This window comes from Pelodiscus sinensis, unplaced genomic scaffold, assembly GCF_049634645.1.
Source record: "Pelodiscus sinensis isolate JC-2024 unplaced genomic scaffold, ASM4963464v1 ctg36, whole genome shotgun sequence".
Classification (NCBI taxonomy): Eukaryota; Metazoa; Chordata; order Testudines; family Trionychidae; genus Pelodiscus; species Pelodiscus sinensis.
The window spans coordinates 2,739,440-2,763,764 of NW_027465931.1; the positions used below are offsets into that span (position 1 = coordinate 2,739,440).

Sequence of the window (24,325 nt, forward strand, 5' to 3'; positions counted from 1 at the left end):
TGGGCGGCAGCCTCAGACGCCCGGAAGAATACGACCTTCCCGAATGTCTTAGAGGCCGCCACCATGGCCGCAGGCCCCACCATGCGTGCCAACGCCCGCACGTAGGTCTCCATGTGGGGCAAGGCCAACACCAGGAGGGAACGGAGCCCGTGCCTCCTGGTCAGGGTGGGAAAGGGGCCACGGCCGCTGGAGATGGAATTCCGGGCAGTGGCTTGAGCAGATTGGGAGGCAGCAGGCGGGAAGCGGGGAGGTGGCAGCCACCTGGGCGTACGCCCTGGGGACCAGGACATCCTCACTCCCAGAGCTGGTGGAGGGAACAGGGGGATGGGAAAGAGGGGAAGCCATGGCCGAGGCCACAGCCAGGGGGTGAGCCTTTGGCACAGGAGGTTTTGCCTTCCGGGCAGGGCTCTTGCCCTTCCTGGTCCCCTGGCCCTTCCTGCCCTTCAGGGAGGCTTTCTTGGTGGTGACACTGGTGTCAGAAGGTGCCGCAGCAGGAGCGGTCGGGGTCCTGGAATCCCCATCCACATCCATTGCCTCTGCTATATGAGCGGGTGGCCTGGCAGACCTCAGAGGGGTCAGTATTCATAGAGGTAGTGGGGGGGGGGGTGGGCAAGGTGCAGCAGGGGCAGCACACGACTGCCCCTCCATTTTGTTCATGGGGGAGGAGACAGGAACAGTCAATTAGGAGAGGCCAATAGTGCCAGGGGGTGGAGCAAGGGGCATAGGGGGGAGGGAGGGGAAGAGGAAGGCTCACCACTCCCCCCGCTAGGCTGGAAGTGGGGTGGGAGGGCAGCAACGCACATAGGAGGAAGGGGGGGGGGGAGGAACAAGGGGTACAGCTCCCAGCACAGGATAGTAAGAGCGGCTCCTCTGGCTGCACTGGGAAGGTGAGAGGGTCAATTATTTGAAAAACATGGGGAAGTGAAGCGGTGTGTGGGGGGGAGGGTAACTAAAGAAGAGTGGGAGGCTCAGGCACCAAACAAGATGCCAGAGGGGGCATGGGCACACGGGTAGAGGAGAGGGGAGGCAGGCTGTGAGAAGGAGCCTGCTCAAGAAGCAGGGTGGCAGCAAGACACTGCTGGGGGACGGTGGGAACCAGTGTGCCCACGGGTGCCTGAGTGGCAGGCCCACAGCACCTGCTACAGGACCCACCAGAGCAAGGGAGGGGCGGGGAGGCAAGCAGTGGGGCCAAGGATGGACATGGCCCCTGCAGCACCTGGGGCTGGGGAGGGAGCAGCAGCAATGCAAGGGAATCAGCAAGGGGCAGAGGGAGCTACCCCCCACCCCCAGCACCCCACAAAAGCTGTACTGGCTGCCACCTAGGGCCCCAGATGGAAGGAGGACCCCTTACAAACTCCTCCCCCCCAACACACACACATACACACACACACACAGAGCAAACTGTGAAGGGAAAGCAAGAGTCCCAGGAGCTGCTCTACAGCAGCCCCCCCCCCACCTCTGCCCCAGAGGGAGTAGCAGCCACAAGAACGGTGAAGTCCAGGCCTCAAGCAGTGAAAAAGGGGCCAGGCAGGCCCCAAAAGAATGGAAAATAGGGGTCCTCCTCCCCCCACCCAGGGCAAGGGCAGCAAAGGCCCCACCCACCAGCTCCTGCAGCCAGCTGAGGTGAAGGGGTGGCAGGAGGAAGCTGCCTGCAGACAGAGCAGGTGAAAGAAGAGGGGGCCCGGCCCAGAATATAACCAGGGCCGGCCTGCCACAACCCCAGTAGCCCCCCCACACACCCCTCCCAGAACAGAGGAGAGGAGGGGTGCAGGGGGAGAAAGAACCTGCTGCACTCGGTGGAAGAGTGGTTTCCTCGCTCCACCTAAAGATCACATGACAGGGCAGGTTAGAGAGCTTGATGGAAGGGGAAAGAGGCAGCAGCCCTTACAAAAGGAACAGCAATGGCCCTGGCTAATCAGGGGCAGCTGATGCAGGATGGCTACAAATCAATTAAGGGTGAGCTGAGCTGACTTCAGACTGCCACGGGATCTCTTTAAAAGCCTTCCCTAGGGGGGTGAGTGGAGCAAAAATATTTGGAGGTGGGTCTCTCCCCCGGCTCTGCCTGGAGCGGTCCCCGGACCCCACCTGCCGGCCCCCCCGCGCATCCTCCCACCCTGGCCCCAGAACGTCCCCCTTGGCCCTGTCCCATCCCTGCCATGCACGGCTCCCCCTTGCCTGCTGCTGCCATTCGTGGTGTTCCCAGGTGGGCGGGGAGACACCTGGGCATGATGTGACGTCACGGCCCAGGACTTTAAAACTGCTTGGCACCCTGTTGTGCCGCTTGGCCTAGCTCCGGGTTCTGAGTCCGGAGCCCGAGTGCAGACTCCAGTCCCGCAAAGTGGAAGGCAGAAGGTACAGGAGGTGAAAAACTAGGGGGAAGGGGTAGGAGAGGAAGGGGCTTGTGCGGAGGGGGAGGGGGAAGAAAGGGGAAGGCACCAAGAGACAGGGTGGAGGAGAGACAAATGCCGGGGGCCAAGTGCAGACAATGAGGAAAAGGGCAGGAGAGGTGGTGTCAGTGGAAGGGGGGACAGGGTGATGCTGGGAGAAGAGAGGAGAGGGGAAGAGCATTGGGGGCTGGAGGGGGAGGTGCTGGGAGAAGGCTTGAAAGAAGGGGTGGGCATGAGAGAGGTGGGGATGGAGCAAGTCATGTGTGAGGGCAGAGAGGGGCAGGAGGGGAACGGGGCCGATAGTGGTGAGTGGGTGGGCCTCAGGGAAAAAGGGGGCGGGGCAGTGAGGGAAGGGGGAGGCACCAGGAGGGTGCAGGGCTAAGGGAAGGTGCAGGTGCCAGGGGATTCTGGGGGTGAAGCAGAAGGGCAGACACCTGCAGGGGAGGGACCAGCACCAGAGGAGAGAGGCAGGGCAGGTGTGCAGAGGGAGGTGTTGGAAGAGGGGATGAGGAGGGGTAGCTCACATGATCAGAGTGGGGCTACTGGAGGAGTGGGCACAGAGGGGAGAGAAGGGCTGGTGGAGGGGGCAGGTTGCAGGAAGGCTGAGAGCAGTGAGAAGGGCAGGAGTCAGGACAGCAGAGGAGGGTGAGGAGTTGGGGGGCAGCAGGCACCAGGGGAGCTGATGGAGCAAGGGGAGGAGACATGGCAGCAGAGGGAAAAGGTAAAGGTTTACAAAATATTTATTAATAACTTGGGTGACACAGTGGCACATCGAAACAAGCCACATGAACTCAGTACAGGTGCACAACACAAAATCCATTCTGCTCATGGGAGGAAACTCTTAGGCTATGTCTACACTGGTGGCTTCTTGTGCAAGAACATCTTGCGCAAGGGTTCTTGTACAAGAAGTCTTGCGCAAGAACACGTCCACACTGCCGTGTGCGAGCTGTGCTTTTGCACAAGAGCATCCATAGCAGTGTGGACACTCTCTTAAGCAAGAAAGCTCTGATGGCCATATTAGCCGTAGGGGTTTCTTGCGCAAGAAATCCCTGCCGAGCATCCACACTGCCCTCTTGCGCAAGAGAGCGTACACCTGTTAGAAAAGAGCGTAGCGCTTGCGCAAGAAGCCCTCTTTTACCACACCGGACTGTAAATTCCCTTGCGCAAGAGCAGGCGGGCAGTGTGACTGCTCTGTGGGTTCTTGCCAAGAATGGCTGTACTTGAGTAAGAAGCCGTGAGTGTAGACATAGCCTTAGAGGGAACACTTCCCCTAGCCTCTCTGCCCCTGAGTTAATGTCACACACGTTGGGTTAATGCAATTGCAGGATAGTTGCATGAGGGGGTTTGGTGGGGGCCAAACTAATCCCTGTTGGTAGGAGGATGGTGGGAAAAGCCCTTCGAGAGGGGTGACATGGCACCTTTTACTTCTGGTCATGTGTCCATCTTGCCCCCAGCATGTTACCTCCAGAGGCCTGGCTAATGGGGGTCAGGGGGTGTGGCTAATGGGGGTCAGGTTAACAGGGGTCAAGGAATGTGGCTAATGGGGCACCACCAGAAATTATACAAACCTGCCGCCCCTGCTGGGTGCGCTGTGGGAGGGGGCGTCAGCCCCAGAGGAGGAGTGCATCGGCTGTCTGCGCTGCAAGAGGTGTGAGTTTAGTGCAGGGTTTTCTTGTGCCACGGGAGGGTATGTGCGTGTGTTGGTGGGGGATTTTTTATGTGCCTTTTTTTTGCTCACTCAAAAAAATTCCTGGGGCCCCACGTTGAAACTTGTGTACCTTTTTTTTTTTCTTTTTGCTCAACCAAAATTGCTGCGGGGCCCCATCAAAATTGTTCGAATTGGGCCCTGCACTTCCTAAAGCTGGCCCTGGTCACAGTACTACAGTACTACTGGGTTATTTTTTGTTTTTTTTCTTCTTCCCCTTTTTGTCTCCTTGTAGACACTTTCAACTGACTATTGTTTTGCCTCCTCCTGGCTCTCAGTATAGATGTGCATGTTCCTGAGGTATAATGCAACACCTCCTTCCTTTTTTCTCTTCTTGTCCTTCTTGAACAGACTATGCTTTCTCTTCCAATATTCCAGACATGAGATTTATCCCACCATGTTCCAGTGATGATAATTTGTTATAATTTTGCTTATGTACTAAGACTTCCAGTTGTTCCTTTTTATTCTTTGTACTCCTTGCCTTTGTACAGACATCTAGAGATGCTAAGCAGATTCCCCTACTGTTTTCCCTGTTGTTGCGTCTTGACCCTATTGTAATTTTCCATCTCCTCCCACCCTTGATATCTAGCCCTCTGTTATTATTGTTATATTTTTATGGCTACCTGTGGGCTTTTGTCTCCTGCCCCCTTGAACTTAGTTTAAAGCCCTTTTCAGTAGGTTAGTCAGTGACTTAAGATGCTCTTCAACTTCTTGGTCAGTTGGACACCACCTCCTTTCTGAAACATCTCATGACTGAGGAAACCAAAGCCCCAGTTACACCATATGCACAGTCATGCATTCATCTAGAATGCATGTGTCCCTGCCTAAGCCATTGCCCACTGCCACGAGAACAGAGAACAACACCATCTGTGCCCCCAGTCCCTTCACCCTTGCTCCCAGGACTCTGTAGTCACTGCTGATCTGTTTAGGGTTATATCTGGCTCATGGGTGAAGGTAGGGCTGGGGGAGGCAAGCCCCAAGCCCTGCACCTTCTGCTCAGGCTCCACCCCCAGCATCATGGAAAGGGCAGGCGATGTGTGGCCCCAGCCTCCCTGGCCCCTGAGGATAGGGAGAGCAGGTCATCCATGGCAGCAACACTCCACCTCCAGTATGCCTACAGCGGGCATTCTGGGAGCAGAGTATGGGTGGGGCCAGGCTGGTGGTTTGGAAAGGCAATGCCTCCCCCCACCTAGCATACCCACCACCCATGATCTGGCAGTATCATTAGTGTCCACTTGGATGAGCAGCATGAGGTAATGGTCAGAGGGATGGAACCCTCTGCAACCTTTTTGTGATGTCTCAGATGTGGGCTTCTGGAAGGCAACACACCTCCCAGGACATCAAATCAGGTTGGCAGTTGGATGCCTCTGTTATGGAATCCCTGACCTACATCTTCTCTTGGTAGCCATCAGCCTCTCAGCATTGGGGGTAGATGGTGCCTTTTCTTCAGACATTGTGATCTGCTCCTTTCTTTTTATTGCCAGTACAGCATAACATATTCAGTAGATGCATATGTAACTCACACCTAATGTGGTTCACTGTCCCTTGTAGTGGCACTTGGCCCACTTCCAGCAAGAGATAAGAACAAGGGAGCTTTACTGCCTACACTGAGACCCAGCTGGCTTTATAGCTCACGCTGCAGAGGTCCCAGGTTCAGTTCTTCCTGACAGAAGTTATGCATGGATTTATGGAGGCTGTAGGGAGCAGGGTGGCTGCTCAGTGATCCCCAAGGGGGAAGAACCCCTTTCTGAGCCTGGGTGGGCCGAGCCGGGCCCTGCCCCTTTAACTCCATGGATGCCAAGGGGTGGGACAGGTAGGAGTTCAGTAGGGATCCAGCTGCCGGAGAAAGCAGAGGCCTGCTCTGAGCTCCCAATCCAGGAGGGCCCTGAGGACCTTGCAGAGGCTGAGGACTGGCCCAGACCGCCAGGCCCTTGCTCCGAAGAGGAGACCTTCTACACCCTGCACGAGGGTTCAGACTACCACAACCCCAAGAATCAGCAGCTGGCGTGTGTTGCATAAAAAAAGCCTCCGCCTGAGCTTACTCAATTTATATACATGGATTTTCTGAAACTACATCAAACTGTAAGGTCTAAGGTTTTAAACTGGAACTTATTGTGATCCTTATCAAACTTTGCAATCTGTGTAACTCTCAAACTTACTGTAAACTGCAACTTTGTAATCTTTGTAACTCTCAGGCACCTTCCTTGTAACTTTCCCTAAGATGCATTCTCCCCTGGGTGAATGGAGAGAGAGTGTGAGTGTGTTTGAAGAAGACTGGGAACAATGGAGCACATTTCAGTGAGTCATCACAGTCTGGGCATGCTCCTGGCTGGATAAAGAGCAGTCTCCGCGTGCTCCCTGATGATGAGGTGAATGAGTCACAGGAGCCATTCAGACACTATATAAGGAGAGGGAGTACATGTGAGACTCTCTTTTTCCTGCCCCTGCCCCTGCCAAGCTCCTCTTCAGTGTCTCTCCTCCTGACCAGCTTCCCCAGCCATGATGAGCAGACAAACCCTCCAGGATCCACATGCCTTGGCTCCTTCTGCAACCCATATGCCTGTGTAAGTGTGTGAGTGTCTGAGGGCAGGAATGAATGAGTGAATGAATGCAGGGGTGTGTGCTTGCTTGCTTGTCTGTGTGGCTACGTCTAGACTGGCCCCTTCTCCTGAAGAGGCATGCTAATTTCGAACTTTGGAATAGGGAAATGCACGGGGGATTTAAATATCCCCCACGGGATTTAAATAAACATGGCTGCCACTTTTTTTCCAGCTTGGGGAAAAGCCGGAAAAGAGCGTCCAGACTGGCGCGATCCTCCGGAATAAAGCCCTTTTCCGGAGGATCTCTTATTCCTACATGCCTCTTCCGAAGAAGGGGCCAGTCTAGACGTAACCTGGGTGTGTATGTGAGAGAGAGAGAGAGACTTCTATCTTCTTTAGTTTAAACCTTTGGTGGATGCTCTCTCCTCTTTACTTTTACCTAGTGGAAATAAACCCGTACTAGTGTAACCCTGGGTGGTCTCCAGTGAGAATATCTTTGGGGTAACAGCATGGAGCCAGGTAGATGCCGAGGAGGAGTTAGGCAGTGGCCCAGGGGAAGCTGACAACTGTCAAGCTAATCTCATAACATTCTAGAACAAGGTTTCCCAACCTATGGGTCAGGACCCAAATATGGGTTGCTATTACATTTCTAAAGGGTTGCCAAGTGTCTCCCCAGGTGGGTCTGCCCCCCTTCCTCCCCCGTTTTTGAATTGCCCTGGGTCACCAAGTCTTCCTGAATTGTCAAAATGGGTCCCCACCTGAAAAGGTTGGCAACCACTGGGCTAGAGTGAATCAGCATGTTGCAGGCTGGATCCCCACTCACCCCAATGACAGCTAGGGCTGCCACTGCTGGGTCCCTGGGCCAGGATGCAGTGGAGTAGGGAGGGCCCCTGCCCTGCCTGCCACCCCACATACTGGGTGGCAGTCTCCTGCTCCATGCGTGTGCTTGGGGAACTGTTTGGCTGCCCCACACTTGGTTAAGTGCCTGGGCCATATTAGGCCATATTGGGCCTGGGCCATATTGATTCTGGGACTGCATTGGTTTGCCTGCCCTGCCCTGCCCTGAACAAGGGTGTAGTGAGCAGGGGTGACTGCCGGGTGGGCTGAGATGGAGCCTGCCCCTTTAAGCCCACAAAGGCCTAGGGGAGGGGCAGGAAGTATAAACACTGAGCCCAGAAGCTCAGTAGGGGGCCAGCTGCCGGAGGGAGCAGAGACCTACCCTGAACTCTCATGCCAGGAGGACTCAGGATCTGGCTGAGTCCGATAATGCCTGGGCCCAGTGGCCCTGGCGAGTCGAGGAGGAGACCCTTATTTCCCTACCCCCAAACACGGACTATACAGCCCCTGTGAACGTGCCATTGTTACGGTTGCCAGGTGTCTGGTTTTGAACAAATTGAGAATATGTCCAGTATTTTCTAATTAAGCTGTACTATCATGAGTATCAGTACGTAGTTGCGTACTGCCTGGCTGGTAGACACGCTCACACTGCATGAGTCACACTGCATGACCGTGTCTACCAGACAGTACACAACTACACAGTAGAGAGGAGGGGGGCAGGGCCAGTGTGGGATGGAATCCCCGGGGCCGGACTTGCCCGTGCACCCTGCTGGGACCATGCGTGGCACAGGCAGCACCCCAGGATCTGCATGCGCCCAGGCCAGCCCCGCTCCCCCCTCAACCCCCTCCTGGCCAGCCCCCACTCCCTGCGAGCTGGTTCCTCCCTTCCCGCCCTGCCACCTGAGATAGTGTCCAGTATTTTTTTTAAACCATCTGGTAACCCTAGCTGCTGCCTGGGAGCCAGGCACAGAGTGAGGGGGAGTTTGGAAGTGGCCCAGGGGAAGCAGATGATCGTCAGGTGGACCTGATAGCCCTGGCTATGTCTACACTACAAAGTTAATTCGAACTAACAGCCGTTAGTTCGAATTAACTTTAATAGGCGCTACACATGCAAACCACTAGTTGGAACTTAATTCGAACTAGCGGAGCGCTTAATTCGAACTAGGTAAACCTCATTGTACGAGGACTAACGCCTAGTTCGAATTAACTAGTTCAAATTAAGGGCTGTGTAGCCACTTAATTCGAACTAGTGGGAGGCTAGCCCTCCCCAGCTTGCCCTGGTGGCCACTCTGGGCACCACCAGGGAAACTCGTCTGCCCCCTCCGGGCCCCGGAGCCCTTAAAGGGGCACGGTCTGGCTACGGTGCCTGTGCCAGGTGCAAGCCTGCCAGCACCCAGCCAGCAGACCCTGCACCTGGCACGGCTCGAGCCAGCCACCCGCTGCCCCCCAGCCCTCCGCCTCTTCCCAGGACCAGGCTGGCAGCTCCCAGGAGCCTGCCCGGGGCTGCAAGAGGCGGGCGCCCGCCTGGGCTAGTGCGGAGATTGTGGACCTCATCCAGGTTTGGGGGGAGGCCTCCAACGTCCACGACCTCCGCACTAGGCACAGGAAAGTGGCCGTCTAGGGCAGGAGAGCTGCCAGCCTGGCCACCCAGGAGCAGGTTTGCATGAAAATCAAGGTGGTCCAGTGAGACCCCCGACCCTGAGCTTAGAACATAAGAACATAAGAATGGCCGTACTGGGTCAGACCAGAGGTCCATCTAGCCCAGTAGCCTGTCTGCCAACAGCAGCCCACACTAGGTACCCCCGAGGGGGTGGACCAAAGACAATGACTAAGCCATTTGTCTCGTGCCATCCATCTCCAGCCTTCCACAAACAGAGGCCAGGGACACCATTTCTACCCCCTGGCTAATACCACTCCATGGACCGAACTTCCATGACTTGATCTCACTTCTCTTTAAACTCTGTTCTAGTTGAGCCTTCACAGCCTCCTGCAGCAAGGAGTTCCACAGGTTGACTCTTTGCTTTGTGAAGAAGAATTTTCTGTTATTAGTTTGAAGCCTGCTACCCATTCCTTTCCTTTGGTGTCCTCTAGTCCTTCTATTATGGGAACTAATGAAGAACTTTTCTTTATGCACCCTCTCCACACCGCTCATGATTTTATAGACCTCTATCATATCCCCCCTCAGTCTCCTCTTTTCTAAGCTGAAAAGTCCCAGTCTCTTTAGCCTCTCTTCATATGGGACCTGTTCCAAACCCCTGATCATTTTAGTTGCCCTTTTCTGAACCCTTTCCAAGGCCAAAACATCTTTTTTTAGGTGAGGAGACCACGTCTGTACACTGTACTGAAGATATGTCTGTGACGGTCCGGGCCGTGTCTGGGCACAGCTGAGGGCGTCCACTCAGGGCAAATTGCTCAAATCCGGGACTCCTTACAGCCCCCAGACTGGTGACCTCTCCAAACAGGCCACAAACCAGTCCCACAGAGCGCTTCAGCAGCCTGCCTGAAGCCTCACGAGCAAAACCCCTCCGACACCCCAGCAATATCCGTGCCCCAGATGGTCCCAGGCCTCATACACAGGTGGGGGGTCCTAGCACCCAATCCCACCTACCCTGAACAAGTTCTGTCTGGTTCCAAGAAACCAGCCACAGATCCCTGGTCAATTTACCCTCTGGACCTTACCCACAAATCACGCTGGGCCAGTCCTTTAGAATATATCCTCTAAAGGTTTATTATTACAAGAAAGAAAAGCATGAGTGTAAGGTTGTTAAAGGATAGTACGTTACATGCACCGAATCTCCCAGTTCTCGATGCAGGCTCTAGCAGAGATGTTACAGCTGCTGGTTTGAAAGTCCTTGTTGCACATCCTACGATCAGGATGGGTTCACAGGTCTTCCGGGCTCTTCGATCCCTGCAATGCTGCCTCTGGGATGAAGTGCTGAGCTGAAGACCAAGATGGAGACCACCACATGGCCTATTTATCCCTCCTTCCTGGTCTCTTCTTGGCTATAGCAGGTCACCTGGTCCCCTGCTTATTCCTGTGTTCCCTGCTGGTAGCCCTCAGGTATGAGTCACCACTCATTCTTTAGGTGTGTCCTTGGCCCATTGAGAGCCATTGTCCCACAGGGCCTCGCTGATTAGCATGTCCATAGGCCGGGCTCTGCCCAATGCTCAACCACATGCAGGGAAATATTCAGTATCCATACGAGTACATGCTTATAATTGCACACACAGACATTATACAAACACATGAACAGCGTACATAGGATTAGCAGACAGTAAGCTTCTATTCAACACCCCGCATGGCCCCCCTTTTATACCATTTTCTGGGGCCAACACCCCCACCTATGGGTGCAGCAGCGATCTGGCTGCTCCCCTCAAATTTGGTAAGGTGACAATGGCGTACCATAGTTTGATACTTCCCCTCCTACTTCTTCCCCTGGCTTCCCCCTTCCAGCTCCCTCCTCCCAGGTTTCCCCCTCCCCTTTCCCATCTCCTTTTCCCAGTCTCCCCAGAGGTTAATCCCCCCTCCCCCAGTTTTGTTCAATAAAGAGAGTTTCTATTTTTGAACACACATGTCCTTTATTTTTTACATCAGGAAGGGGGGCTAGGGAGGGGTAAGTGGAAGGAGGTGAGGGAGGAATGGGGCACGAGCCTCCGATGGGGAGGACTGGGGTGGCTCTGCGGGCTCCTCAGGGTGGAAGCTCTCCTGCAGGGCCTCCTGGATCCTGACAGCCCACCAATTGACCCCCCGCCCCCGGATGGCAGCCTGTGGCAAGTGCAGCCGGGCTGATGGAAAGCGTTCTTTCTAAAGGCAATGCCTCTCTCCAAGCACAAATATTTCAGAGCCTTTTTGTCCAGACTCTCATACTGTTGCTGATTCATTGCAGCCACCCTTTAACCAACCAAACTCTCAACACCAAAATCAAATTTAGACAGCGTGGGGCTCTGATCCAAAGCTCAATTGACCAAGATCTGTGGATCCTGCCAACTATGCCACTGTGACGGACCGGGCCGGGTCTGGGCACTGCTGAGGGCGTCCGCTCAGGGCGAATTGCTCAACACTAGGGCTCCTTACAGCCCCTGACTGGAGACCTTTCCCAAATAGGCCACAAACTAGTCACACCGAGCGCTTCAGCTGCCAATCCGGCCAGCAGGAAGCCTCACGAGCAAAACCCCTCAGACACCCCAGCTCTCCCTGTGCCACAATCAGCCCCAGGCCTAACACACAGTTGAGGGGTTATAGACCCCAATCCCACCTACCCCGAACGGGTTCTTCCGGTCCCAAAAGACCAGCCACAGATCCACGTGCAATTTACACTTTGGATCTTACCCACAAGATCACGCTGGGCCAATCCTTTAGAATCTAAAATCTAAACATTTATTAATACAGGAAAGAAAAGGTGGAGAGTGAGGTTGTTAAGGAGAATACATTACATGCACCAATCACCAAATTCTGGATGCAGGCTTTCAGCAGAGATGTTACAAACTGCCAGCTTAGAAGTCTCTGGTGTACATCCTATGTCAGGATGGGTCAGCAGTCCTTCCTGGCTCGCTGTCCCTCGCAAGGCTGCATCTGGGATCAGTGGCAGAATTGCAGACAAGATGGAGTTTGCCTCATGGCATTTTATATCTATCCCTGGTACCTTCCAAGCTGGAGCAGGTCACATGACCCAGTGACCTGTCCCATGTCAGCAGCCATGGTATTGGCTGGTTTGCAGATTTCCAGATGTATTCCTCAAGTGTGTATTGGGCATCTTGAGAGCCATTGTCCCTGGAACTGTGCTAATTAGCATAGTCATTCATTGGCCAATCCTCCTTAACAGGCAGTGCAGGCCAGTATCAGCACAGAGTCCATATTCATAACTCCACATACAGATGTCACACAAGTACATGAGCAGCATACATAGAATCAGCAGAACAGAAGCTTTCATTTGACCCCTCACATGGCCCTCTTTGTACAGAATTTAGGGCAAACACCCCCCCCCCCCCCCCGATGGGTGCAGCAGTGATCTGGCTGCTCCCCTTAAAATCCAGTAACGTGACACCAGGCAAACACAAAATGAACTCAACTGCCTTTGAGAGATCTGAGTATTCTACTGCCTTATTGTCCATCTCTTGAAAAATGTTCCATCCCCTTTCAGAAATGGGGGTTTTCTGAGTGCTCCAGTCAGATGTGTGACAGGATACTATTGGTTTTGCATTTGTCTGTTTGTCAAAAAATTGATTCTCATCTGTTCTCATCTAGGGTGGGCTTTCTTGTGTGGCAAAAGCAAGACTGGTTTGTACATTATCCCACATCAGCATCCTTCTCAACAAGAACCACTCAAGTTTTCTCTGCACTCAAAGGCAGGTTTCCACGGTTCAAAGTACTTCAGAGATGCTGAATAAAAAGTCTCAACTGCATTGTAAAATTGCTGCTCCTTAATTTCCCCACCCTCAACCAAAGACTGCAGCGGGGTCTTTGTGTGTGATGTGACAAATCTTTCTCTGAGCCTCATGCTAAGTTAGGGTATGTCTACACTACAAAGTTAATTTGAACTAACGGACATTAGTTCGAATTAACTTTGATAGGCGCTACACTAGCGCTCCGCTAGTTCGAACTTAATTTGAACTAGCGGAGCGCTTAGTTTGAACTAGGTAAACCTCATTTCACGAGGACTAAGCCTAGTTCGCACTTACTAGTTCGAACTAAGGGCTGTGTAGCCCTTTAGTTCGAACTAGTGGGAGGCTAGCCCTCCCCAGCTTTCCCTGGTGGCCACTCTGGGCACCACCAGGGAAACTCTTCTGCCCCCCTCCCAGCCCCGGAGCCCTTAAAGGGGCACGGGCTGGCTACAGTGTTTGTGCCAGTTGCAAGGCTGCCAGCACCCTGCCAGCAGACCCTGCACCTGACACCCCATGAGCCAGCCACCCGATGCACCCCAGCCCTCCCCCTCTTCCCGGGACCAGCCTGGCGGCTCCCAGGAGCCTGCCTGGGGACGCAAGAGGCAGGCGCCTGCGTGGTCTAGTGCGGAGATCGTGGACCTCATCCAGGTTTGGGGGGAAGCCTCCAATGTCCACGATCTCCGCACTAGCCACAGGAACGTGGCCGTCTGCGGCCGCATAGCTGCCAGCCTGGCCGCCAGAGGCCACCACCGCAGCAGGGAGCAGGTCCGCTGCAAGATTAAGGACCTGTGGCAGTCCTACTCCCGGGCCTGCCAGACAGGAGGAGACGCAGAGGCCTGCCCCCACTTTCTGGCTCTGGACCGCATTCTGGGGGCTCATGCCGTCCCTGCCCCCCGGGTGGTGATTGACCCCGGGGCAGAGGGACCACTCCCTGACACGGAGGAGGAGGAGGAGGACACCGAGAGCCAGGAGCCTAGCGGCATCCTGCCCAGGACCCAGGACCCCCGAGGCACCCCACTGAGCCGCTCGCCTGTGTCGTCCGAGGCCGGGGAGGCCTCCACATGTGAGTACCATCATGCTCCCCTTATGTGTACGGGGGGCTGGGGGGAGAGGGAGCCCAGGGACCGTGCGCCTGGGCCTTGCCCACCACGGGGCAGCAGCTGGGTGTCATGCAGGGGCCCTGGCCTTGCAGAGGGGAGCTGGGTTTCACACACCTGGGCCCCAGGGAGAACTGACCGCTGCTCTTGTTTCACCACAGCCGCAGCACCTGGGCCTGCAGGGCGCACCACCCCACCTGCAGCAGCTGCCCGTGCCCGGGCCAGCAGGAGAGCCAGGAAGCAGGAGGACTACCAGCGGCGGCACCTCCGCTTCCTGGATCACCAGCTCCGCACCCAGGACCACTGGGTCCAGGAAGACCTTCGGCTGCGCCAGCAGAGCTTGGAGGCACTGGAGGAGCAGGGCCGTGCCCTCAGAGGCCACCTCCAGAGCCTCCTCGACCGGTTCCCGCTTCCTCCTGCTCCTGCTCCTGCTCCTGCTCCTGCTTCCTCCGCAGCCCCCGTCCCTCCTGCCCCAACCTCCACACCCATTCTGCCCTGAGGCCCCCGCAGGGCTGCAAGACGGGAGAGGCAGCCGGACTCCCACCCCTGAGCTTTCCATTCCCTTCCTCCCTTCCCTCCCCTTCCAGCTCCCTCCTCCCAGGTTTCCCCCTCCCCTCTCCCACCCTCACTCCTCCGTCCCCCCACCCCACTTATGTTAAATAAAAAGAGATGATGTTTGCCAGAACAGGTCTTTATTTGACATTAGGAAGGGTGGTTAGGAAGGGGAAATGGGAAGGGGGGAGGGTGGAAGAAGGTCCCAGTGGGGCATGCAGGGAGAGTTCAGTCCTCCTCCTCCTCCACCAGGAAGCTCTCCCGCAAGGCTTCCCGGATCCGGACGGCCCCCCGGTGGGCTTCCCGGACGGCGGCGGTGCGGGGCTGAGCGTAGTGTCCAGCCATGCGGTCAGCCTCAGCCATCCAGGCTGGCAGGAAAGCCTCCCCCTTTCTCTCACACAAATTGTGCAGCACAGAACATGCTGCCACTACAGGAGGTATATTGTGCTCGGCGAGGTCCAGGCGGGTGAGGAGGCATCGAAAGCGGGCTTTCAGTCGCCCGAAGGCCCCCTCCACCACGATGCGGGCCCTGGTGAGCCTGGCATTGAAGGCCTGGAGGGAGGGGTTGAGGTGCCCCGTGTAGGGCTTCATCAGCCACGGCTGTAGGGGGTAGGTGGCATCCCCCACCAGGCAGACGGGCATGTCCACGTCCCCGACCCTGATGTGGCGGTTGGGGAAGAAGGTCCCGGCCTGCAGCCTCTGGCACACGGAGGAGTTGCGGTACACCCGTGCGTCGTGTGCCTTGCCGGACCAGCCCACATTAATGTCCGTGAACTGTCCCCGGTGGTCACACACGGCCTGCAGGATCACGGAGAAGTACCCCTTGCGGTTGACGTACCGGGAGTCCTGGTGTTCCGGGGCACAGATGGGGATGTGCGTCCCATTGATGGCCCTCCCGCAGTTGGGGAAGCCCAGGGCGCCGAAGCCCCGGATGATGGCGTCCGGGTCGGCGAGGCAGACCACCCTGCGGAGCAGCACCCGGTTGATGGCCCTGACCACCTGCGGAGAGACACAGCAAAGCGCGAATCAGTGGGGCGCCCGGGTGGCTGGGAGTGTTCGTGCCCTGGCAGTGCCCCGCACCCCACTCCCTGAAGCAACCCCCCCAGGCAGCGTGTAGTATGGCCGGGAGAGACCGGTGCGGGGCACTTTCGCCTCCTCCCTCCCCCCCCCTTTTTCCCTGGGGCGGCCCATCCCCTCCTTGCAGCCCCCCTCCCCCCCCGTCCAGTGGCCTGTGAGTGCTGTACCTGTATGAGCACTGCTCCGACGGTGGATCTCCCCACGCCGAACTGGTTCCCGACGGATCGGTAGCTGTCCGGCATGGAGAGCTTCCAGAGGGCAATGGCCACACGCTTCTGGAGGGGGATGGCGGGCCTCATGCGAGTGTCCCTTCTGCGCAGGGCAGGGGCGAGCCACTCGCAGAGCTCCAGGAAGGTGTCCCTCCTCATCCTGAAATTCTGGGTCTACTGTCGGTCTTCCCAGCGCTCCAGGACGATGCGGTCCCACCAGTCGCTGCTGGTGTCCAGACGCCAGATGTGGTGGGGCACGCCGGCGTCCGGGCGCTGCCGCGGCTCCTCCACGGCCCCCAGGATGGCCAGGCGGAGAGGCAGGGGGCTGACGTGCACGAGGTGGTGCCAGGCAGCCTCCAGCCATAGCTGGCAGGCTTGCAGCAGCAAGTCCAGAAAGTGCACCAGAAGGTGCTGGGCGAGCTCTGGCTCCACGTTACCACCTGCGGCGGCGTCCCCGAAGGGAAGCACCGACACAGACGGGCACAGAGACCGACGCTTTGCTGTCCCTCGGCGAGGTTGGCAAGCAAGCAGGAAAAGCTGAGAACCGGCTGTCCAGGGGGGTCCCTTTAAGCTCGAGCCTCAGAGATAGCCTCAGACAGCAGCCACACAAAGCAACTACTGACCTGATGCCCTGCCAGAACCGGTTTCAGGTGCCCTTAAATGCGCCCCAGCGTCCAATCAGTGTGGACGCGCTAGTTCGAATTAGCAAAACACTAATTCAAACTAGTTTTTAGGTCTAGCTGCGTTAGTTAATTCGAAATAAGCTAATTCTAACTAATTCGAACTAAGTTAGTTCGAATTAGCGCTGTAGTGTAGACATACCATCATTGTGAAGGGTACGAATGTGCAGTGCAACTTCTGTCACTGATGACTCATTTTTCTCAATTGCCTCTACCTGCTTCATAAGCTGTCTGTTTGCTCATAACTGCTGCAAACAGCAGCTGAATGTCTTCCAATTGTTTTGGAGTCCTTTAACTGTGAAAGTATTTATAAACTTTCACAGCACACTGTTGTAGTATTGAAAGACTTCTGCCAATTTGTCGGTTTGGAGTATTTTACATTGCTAGAGCAAGGCAGCACACAATTCCGTCCCTTGGACCAGTGCTAGACAGAATTTTGTTGGTTTTTGATGGACACAAGGCACATTTTTCTCTCGACACATGCCCAACACTGTTCAAGAAAGTCTTCAGTGACCCTTGCACAAAACTGGGACTTGCTTTGGCTAGTAAGCAATGTGAGCACCACAACCAAAACCAAAGATCTCTTCCCTTAGTTTCACTTGCAGTTTTCACCATACGTTGTTTTTCCCAGCACATTTAGCACCACCAGAATTTGTATTGGCAATGTCTGCAGAAAGCCCAACAAGCTTTCCAATAAGAGAGGGGTGAGCAATAATTTTTGATGGGGGCCACTCCAAGATTTTTGGAAAGTGGTCAAGAGCCGCTCTCTTCCCTGATATTAATGGAGGAGTTGTTGGGTCTGGGATGGAGGTTGGGTGCAGAGGGGAGCTTGGGGTAAGGGATTGAGGTACAGGAAGGAGAGTGAAGTCTAGGAGGGAGTTTGGGTGAAGGTGGTTGTGACCTAGGCAGGAGACCGGGGTGCAGGGCTTTGGAATGTGACCTAGGGTAGGAGGTGGTTGTGACCTAGGGCAGGGGATTGGGGTGCAGGGGTTTGGTTTGTGACCTAAGGTGAACAGGGATTATGATCTGGGCAGCGGATTTGGGTGCCAGATCTGGGAGGGGGTATGGGTGCAGGAGGAGGTCAGAGGGTTTGGGTATGTTGAATGGGGGGGGGGGGGGCAGAGGGATGGGGAAGAGAGGGGCTGGGCTGCCAAAGGCAGGCTCTGGCCAGGAGACTTACCAGCCAGCAGTCCAACCAGTCTGCCTGCCTGCAGAGCTAAAAGCTTGCAGAGCTTAAATAGTTACTCAGACTGCTTGTCTGCCCCATGCCTGCACAGGCTGCACAGCCATGTGCTTGTGTGAATAACTGAACTGGAGGGGAGGGAGCTAGTGCTTCGTGGCTGCCTGTTATTCAAACAGGCAGCTCCCATTGGCCAGTTTCTGGCCAGAAGCTGGCCAATGGGATTGGGCTGGGGGCAGGAGTTACGCCTGATGTCTCCCCCCCCCCCCTCACAGTTTTCAAAGAGAAACAGCCCACAGCCACTTTTCTGAGCGGTGTGCAGGGCTGTGGGACAAGCAGGGGAGCTTGCCTGGGGCTCCCCACAGCGTCTGCAGGCCAGATCCGGTGGCTTGGCAGGCCAGATTTTGCCCAGGCATGCAATAAGAGAAGCTTCTCAGTCACTTGATATAGAAGCCTGCCCTGCATATCAGAAATTTCACAGAGTAGAGAAGAAACCACAATGTTTGTGTTTATCCCATCAGAGGGAGCAGCTAGGGACTTTGTGCAGACAAGGGGTAGCTCAGAGGGCAGGGAGGGGTAGGTAGAGGTGTGTTCAGACAGGAGGATACCTCAGGGTTTACAGAAGGGCTATCTTCAGGCTGTGTACCAGGAGGCATTTGTGGTCGTCCCCCCCCCCCCGTTCCCTTAGGGCACTGCCAGTCATGGAGCCAGGTCCCCCATCCCTGTGGCTCTTACCAGCTGGGTGAGCAAAGCGGGCTGGGAGCTGAGGGACAGCTTCAAACCCCTGCACAAGAGCAGTGGCAGGAGAGGAGGGAATGGCACCGGAGCTTGTGCCATGGCACCCACCAGAAGAGCAGCTGCCCTACCCTGCCAGGCTCTGGCTTCCCACCTCCAAGCTATGCCCTGCACTTTTACTGAAGTTTGGGGGGCAACATCCCCAGCTCTGCCCATGGGCTTGGGGGCTTCTGCTGAATGGGGAGTGCTGGGGATCCAGGATTCCGTTTTTGGTGGTGTGGGGATTGGGACTTCAGCCCCTCAGCTCCTGCTTTCAGCCCTGCAGGTGGTTCCACGGCTTGTGGCTTCAGCCCTTGGGGGAGGGGAGTGTGGGGGAATTGGGGCTTCAGTTGGGATGGAGGGACACTCTAAGGATCAGGACTGCTACCTGGGGGGAAGGGCACGTCAGGAATTGGGGCTGCTACCCTGGGGGGGGGGAGCATGCTGAGGATCAGGGCTTCAGCCTGGGGGTGCTGGGAATTTAGTGTGGGAGGTGCCACTGGGGATCAAGATTTCAGCCCTGCAACAGGTGCTGGGGAGCATGGCTTCAGTCCTGCAGCCTGAAAGGGCTGGCAGACCCCCCGCTTGGGAAATCCTACTTTAGGATGCACATGGGGGGGGGAGTGACACACACCTTTGACTCACCCCACACCCTTATCCCTCTCACACACAGGCTGCCTCTCCTCCTACTAGCTGCCTGTCTTTCTGCCTCTGAACCCTGCCTGAGAGCACCACCTGCTGGCCCCTGCCTGCCACATTCACCTGCCAGCCATAGACAGTAAGCTGCTGCATTGACGCCGACTGTCTGCCAAGAACTGGCAAGGTTTAGAGGCCAGGGTGGTTGAGCGGTTGCAGAGGTGGACGGGATTGCTCCGGTGCCTCTCCCTGCATGGGAGGGCACTGGTACTTAACCAACTGGTCCTGTCCATGCTCTGGCACCATCTCAGCACCCTGATCCCGCCCCCGGGTTTCCTGGATCAGATCCAGCAGCTGATGCTTCAGTTCTTCTGGCCAGGACTGCATTGGGTCTCTGCAGGGGTTCTCCATCTTCCCCTGGAGGAGGGAGGGCAGGGCCTGACGTGTTTGTGCACACGGGTTCTATGATGCAGGTAGTCCGGTGAGGAGCACGCTGGCACCTGCTTTCCTTCACCATTTCCGAGGGCTCCGATATGACCGGCAGCTCTTTTATTTGAGAGGTCTTCCGCGAGACCTCTCCGAGCTGCCGGCCTTCTACCAGGACCTCCTCTGGGCCTGGAAGCTGCTAGAGGCGACCAGGTCCTTGGGAGCCACTGTGGGGGCAGACCTCCTCGCGGAGCCCCTGCTACACAATCCCCATCTACGTATGCAGGCGGCGGGGTCTCCCTCAGTGTGCCAGAGGCTGGTCCTGGCAGAAGTCACCAGGATCGGAGACCTCCTGGACTACGACCGGGGAGACTGGGTGGATCCTCCAGCGCTTGCCCAGCTTGGGTTTATCTCAACAGGATCCTGCGAGAGGTTGCATCCTGCTCACCCCTGGCCCTCCTGATCTCTCCATCGGCCCATGGCCCCACATACTTTCCCAACCGCCTCCCCCTCATCACCTGAGCTGGCTGCACACATTGCAGCCAGTCTCCTTTCGAAGCACACCAAAGTGTCATCTGTACACGCTCACGCATGTTTCACACTCTTCACTTCCCCACCCTCATGTCCCGCCCAGATACCAAGTGGCGGGGCCTCCTACCACCAATAGAGGGTGGGGAGCCCCGGTGGGCCAGTCTCTGTTCCACCTTGTCCCCAGCAGGCCATGGAACCATCAGCTGGAGAATCCTCCATGGTGCTGTGAACACGGACGTGTACTTGGCACAGTTCACCCCTGCTCCCAAAACCTGCCCCTACTCTGGCATGAGGGAGACCCTGGTGCATGTTTATCTTGAGTGCACCAGGTTACATCCCCTCTTTTGGCTCCTCCTGAACCTCTTGTTGAGGTTCTGGCTGCACGTCTCCCCTCACCAGTTAATTTATGCACACCCAATCCGTGGCCCCACAAAGTCACGGGATCTCCTGGTCAACCTCCTCCTGGCTATCGCCAAGATGACAATCTACAAAATCAGGGAGAAGAGGTTGGCCGGGGGAGGGGCCTGCGACTGTGGGGCCTGTTTCTGCTCCTGTATCCGCTCACGCATCCGGGCAGAGTTCCACTGGGCGGCGTCCGCTGGCTCTCTCGAGACCTTCGAGGGGCAGTGGGTGCTGGCCAGGGTTCTCTTCTCAGTGTGCCCATCCGATTCCCTTGTTTTGACCCTATGACCGCCACACCCGTCCCTGTTTTCTCTTTATTTGTCCCCAGTAATCACATGGCGTTCTGGGCTCTGTGGACCCTCCCTGTAGGCTGGGGGGAGGTCCTTTGGGGGGAGACCCTCCCAAAATCCAATAGAACTACTTTTTTACAGCCTTCTGTTCTGACTGTGTCACAGCTGATGTCCACAAGTTTCCAGGGTTCTAGATGCAACATTTGTATTTGCATCCACAAAAATGTGCTGCAGATGTGGAAACCCTTGGCTATATAGCAGATATCCACGGAGTTGCAGGGCTCTAATGTTTGGGTTCTCTTTTGTAATAGAGTGGGTGAGACCTTTTAGCTGTAAACTTCTGAGGTTACATAAGAACATAAATCCATAGGAACAGCCGTACTGGGTCAGACCAAAGGTCCATCTAGCCCAGTGTTCTGTCTGCCGACAGTGGCCAATGCCAGGTGCCCCAGAGGGAGGGAACACGATGATTAGTAGTTGTTCTTGGTGAACATTTGAGTTTGAGGTTAAGGAATTAGAAACATTGGGAGTGGTGGACTCTCTCTCTCTCTCTCTCTCTCTCTCTCTCTCTCTCTCTCTCACCCCCTCCACTCCCATCGCCTCCTTTGAACATGTACATATGTGCTGTAATCTCAACTGTGAATAGCACCCTCTTTGGAGAAGAACAGTATTGTATTTTCCAGCCTAGCTCAGTAGTGGGCCTCAGTCTGGGAATAATGCCCTGCACATTCACTGGGAAGAAACATGAGGCCTTATAACTGCACAGAATGTACTAGAGCATTTCACTGTTAAGGGTTTGTACTGAAGCACCTGAATGTTGTAGTGTAGCATGTACGGAGAACTGTCTCAGTGGGCATGGAGTGACAGAGCCATAAGAGGGGCTAATGTTGTATGGTGGCACCACCAGTGAATATCTCTGGTCAGTGAATTGCAACAAGGGAGTTTAATTACCATTAAAAGTACCAATCTGTATGAACCAACATTTTAAATAGTGTATTTTAAATCGAAGCAGACTGATATGACTAGAACCTATTAATTAATTAAACACTTCCTTCCACCCAGTATGTCACAAGGAAATTAACTGAATAATTAGTAGATGATCCTTGGAATGTGGCAGTGAATAACATTTCAATTCTGAAAAAACTTAAAAACAACAAATGGTCCTGCAGCACCTTAGGCTACGTCTACACTGCACATTTATTTTGGAATAAGCTATTCCGGAAGAAATACTCTGAAATAGCTTATTTCAAAATAGCATGTCTACACTGCAGGGCTACGTCTAGACTGGCATGATTTTCCGGAAATGCTTTTAACGGAAAACTTTTCCATTAAAAGCATTTTTGGAACAGAGCGTCTAGATTGGCAGGACACTTTTCCGCAAAAGCACTTTTTGCAGAAAAGTGTCCATGGCCAATCTAGACGCGCTTTTCCGCAAAAAAGCCCCGATTGCCATTTTCGCGATCGGGACTTTTTTATGGAAAACAAATCTGAGCTGTCTACACTGGCCCTTTTGTGCAAAAGTTTTGCTCAAAAGGAATTTGCCCGAGCGGGAGCAGCATAGTATTTGCGCAAGAACACTGACAATCTTACATGAGATCGTCAGTGCTTTTGCAGAAATTCAAGCGGCCAGTGTAGACAGCTGGCAAGTTTTTCCAGAAAAGCGGCTGATTTTCCGGAAAAACTGGCCCATCTAGACACAGCCCAAATGCACATTGAAGTAGTGCTGAGCTATTTGGAACCACTTCAGGCAGGGCATCAGGACAGCACTCATGTGCCATGACAGCCATGTCTCAGGCTGTTTTCCTTTGCCTACCTCCTCAAGGGACAGCAAAGCCTTTTCTCTGCCTGCTGTGGTTGCCCTTGTGGACACCTCAGCTTGACAGCCATGGAGCCAGAGCAGTCGATGGCTATTGCAGCTTCCAGGCCCTGCAGGAACCCAACCCTCTGCTCTGCTTGGAGAGCCTCCTCGTCTCTCTGTGGGCACAGCTCATGCAGCTGGCTCCCGCCCACCCTCCCCTGGACACCATGCGCTGCCGCTTCTGGCATCTGGACACCAGTGTTGACTGGTGGGACCGGATCGTTATGGAGCGGCGGGACGACCAGCAGTGGCTCCAGAATTTTCAGATGAGGAAGGACACATTTCTGGAGCTGTGTGAGTGGCTCACCTCTGTCCTCGGGTGACAGGACATGCACATGAGACCTGCCATCCCCCTCCAGAAGCATGTTGCTATCACCCTCTGGAAGCTCACCACACCAAACAGTTACCGATCCATCGGGAACCAGTTAGGCATGGGGAGATCGACCGTCAGGGCCATGCTTATGCAGGTATGGCACTCTCGGGCTATTGTCCCAAGAAGGGGGTGGACTGCAGGAATGGTGTACCCTAGGGAATGGGGTGGCGGGGCTTGGTGGTTGGGGTGGTGGTGATGAAAGCCCCCTCCCTGGGAGGTTGTTCAGTGCCACCCTCACAAAGCCCTGCCAGGGAATGGGGTAAGTCGGAGGGTTGCTCCTGGTGTATGTGGAGGGAGGGGGGGTTAGGCTCGGGGACCTCCCGAGGGCTCTGGCCACCCTGTGATGTTGTTTGTTTGTTGTCTTCTACAGGTGGTGTGGGCCATCAACACCCTCTTTCTGCGCAAGGTCATCAACCTCAGTGACGTGGACACCATCATCGACGGCTTTGCCAACATGGGCTCCACCAACTTTGGTGGGGGGGCTATTGATGGCACCCACATTCCCATCCGGGCCCCCGACCACCGGGCTTCTGTCTACATCAACCAGAAGGGGTACTTCTCAATGGTCCTGCAGGCCATTGTGGACCATCGGGGCCAGTTCACAGACATTTACGTTGGGTGGTTGGGGAAGGTGCATGGTGCCCACACGTGCAACTCGAGCGTCTTCGAGAAGCTGCATGCCGGAACTTTTTTCCCTGACCACACCATCAGGGTTGGGAACATGGACATGCCCACCCATGTGAATGGTGAGGACGTGGCCTACCCTCTCTTGCCTTGGCTCATGAAGCCCTACAATGGCCACCTTCACCACTCTAAGGAACGGTTCAACGCCAGGCTCAGCAGGGCCCGCATGGTCATTGAGGGTGTCTGAAGGCATGGTTCAGATGCCTCTTCACCCGGCTGGACGTCAGGGAGTGGAACATCCCACACATGGTGGCTGCGTGTCGTGTGCTCCACAATATTTGTGAGAGGAAGGGGGAGGCGTTCCTGCCAGGGTGGGGGGCAGAGGCTAACCGGATCAGCAGGGCCTTTCAACAGCCGCACACAGCTGCCATCCAGCAGGCCCATCAAGGGGCCCTGTGCATCCGGAAGGCCCTGAGGGAGAGTTTCTCACAAGGACCCCAGCGACACTCTCCCCTGGGCCTCCCCACTAGGGGTCTGTGCATCGCCCCTCGCCGCCCGCCCCCCCCCCCCCCCCGAGACAATAAAACAGATTTTAAAATCTGTGTGTTTATTTGGGGAAGAAGTAACTGGTGAGGGACTGTAGGGGAGGGGGATGGGAGAGGGGGAGGAGGAGGAGGGATGAGAACCTTGGAGGAGGGAGCTGGAAGGGGGGAGGAAGGGTGAGGAGAGGCTCAGGATTGAGGCTGGGAGAGGCACCTGTCTCTG

General features: G+C 55.5%; 1 protein-coding gene across 1 annotated transcript in view; it reads left to right on the top strand.

Moving 5' to 3' along the window:
• The window catches only part of LOC142825134 (uncharacterized), a 212,115-nt gene extending 188,004 nt beyond the window's left edge, over positions 1-24,111 (top strand). Inside the window, exon 2 of the mRNA XM_075916859.1 lies at positions 23,307-24,111. Within this exon, the coding sequence (XP_075772974.1) occupies positions 23,307-23,807 (501 nt within the window). The 3' untranslated portion in view covers positions 23,808-24,111. The remainder of the gene's footprint in view (positions 1-23,306) is intronic.
• The last annotated feature ends 214 nt before the right edge of the window (positions 24,112-24,325 follow it).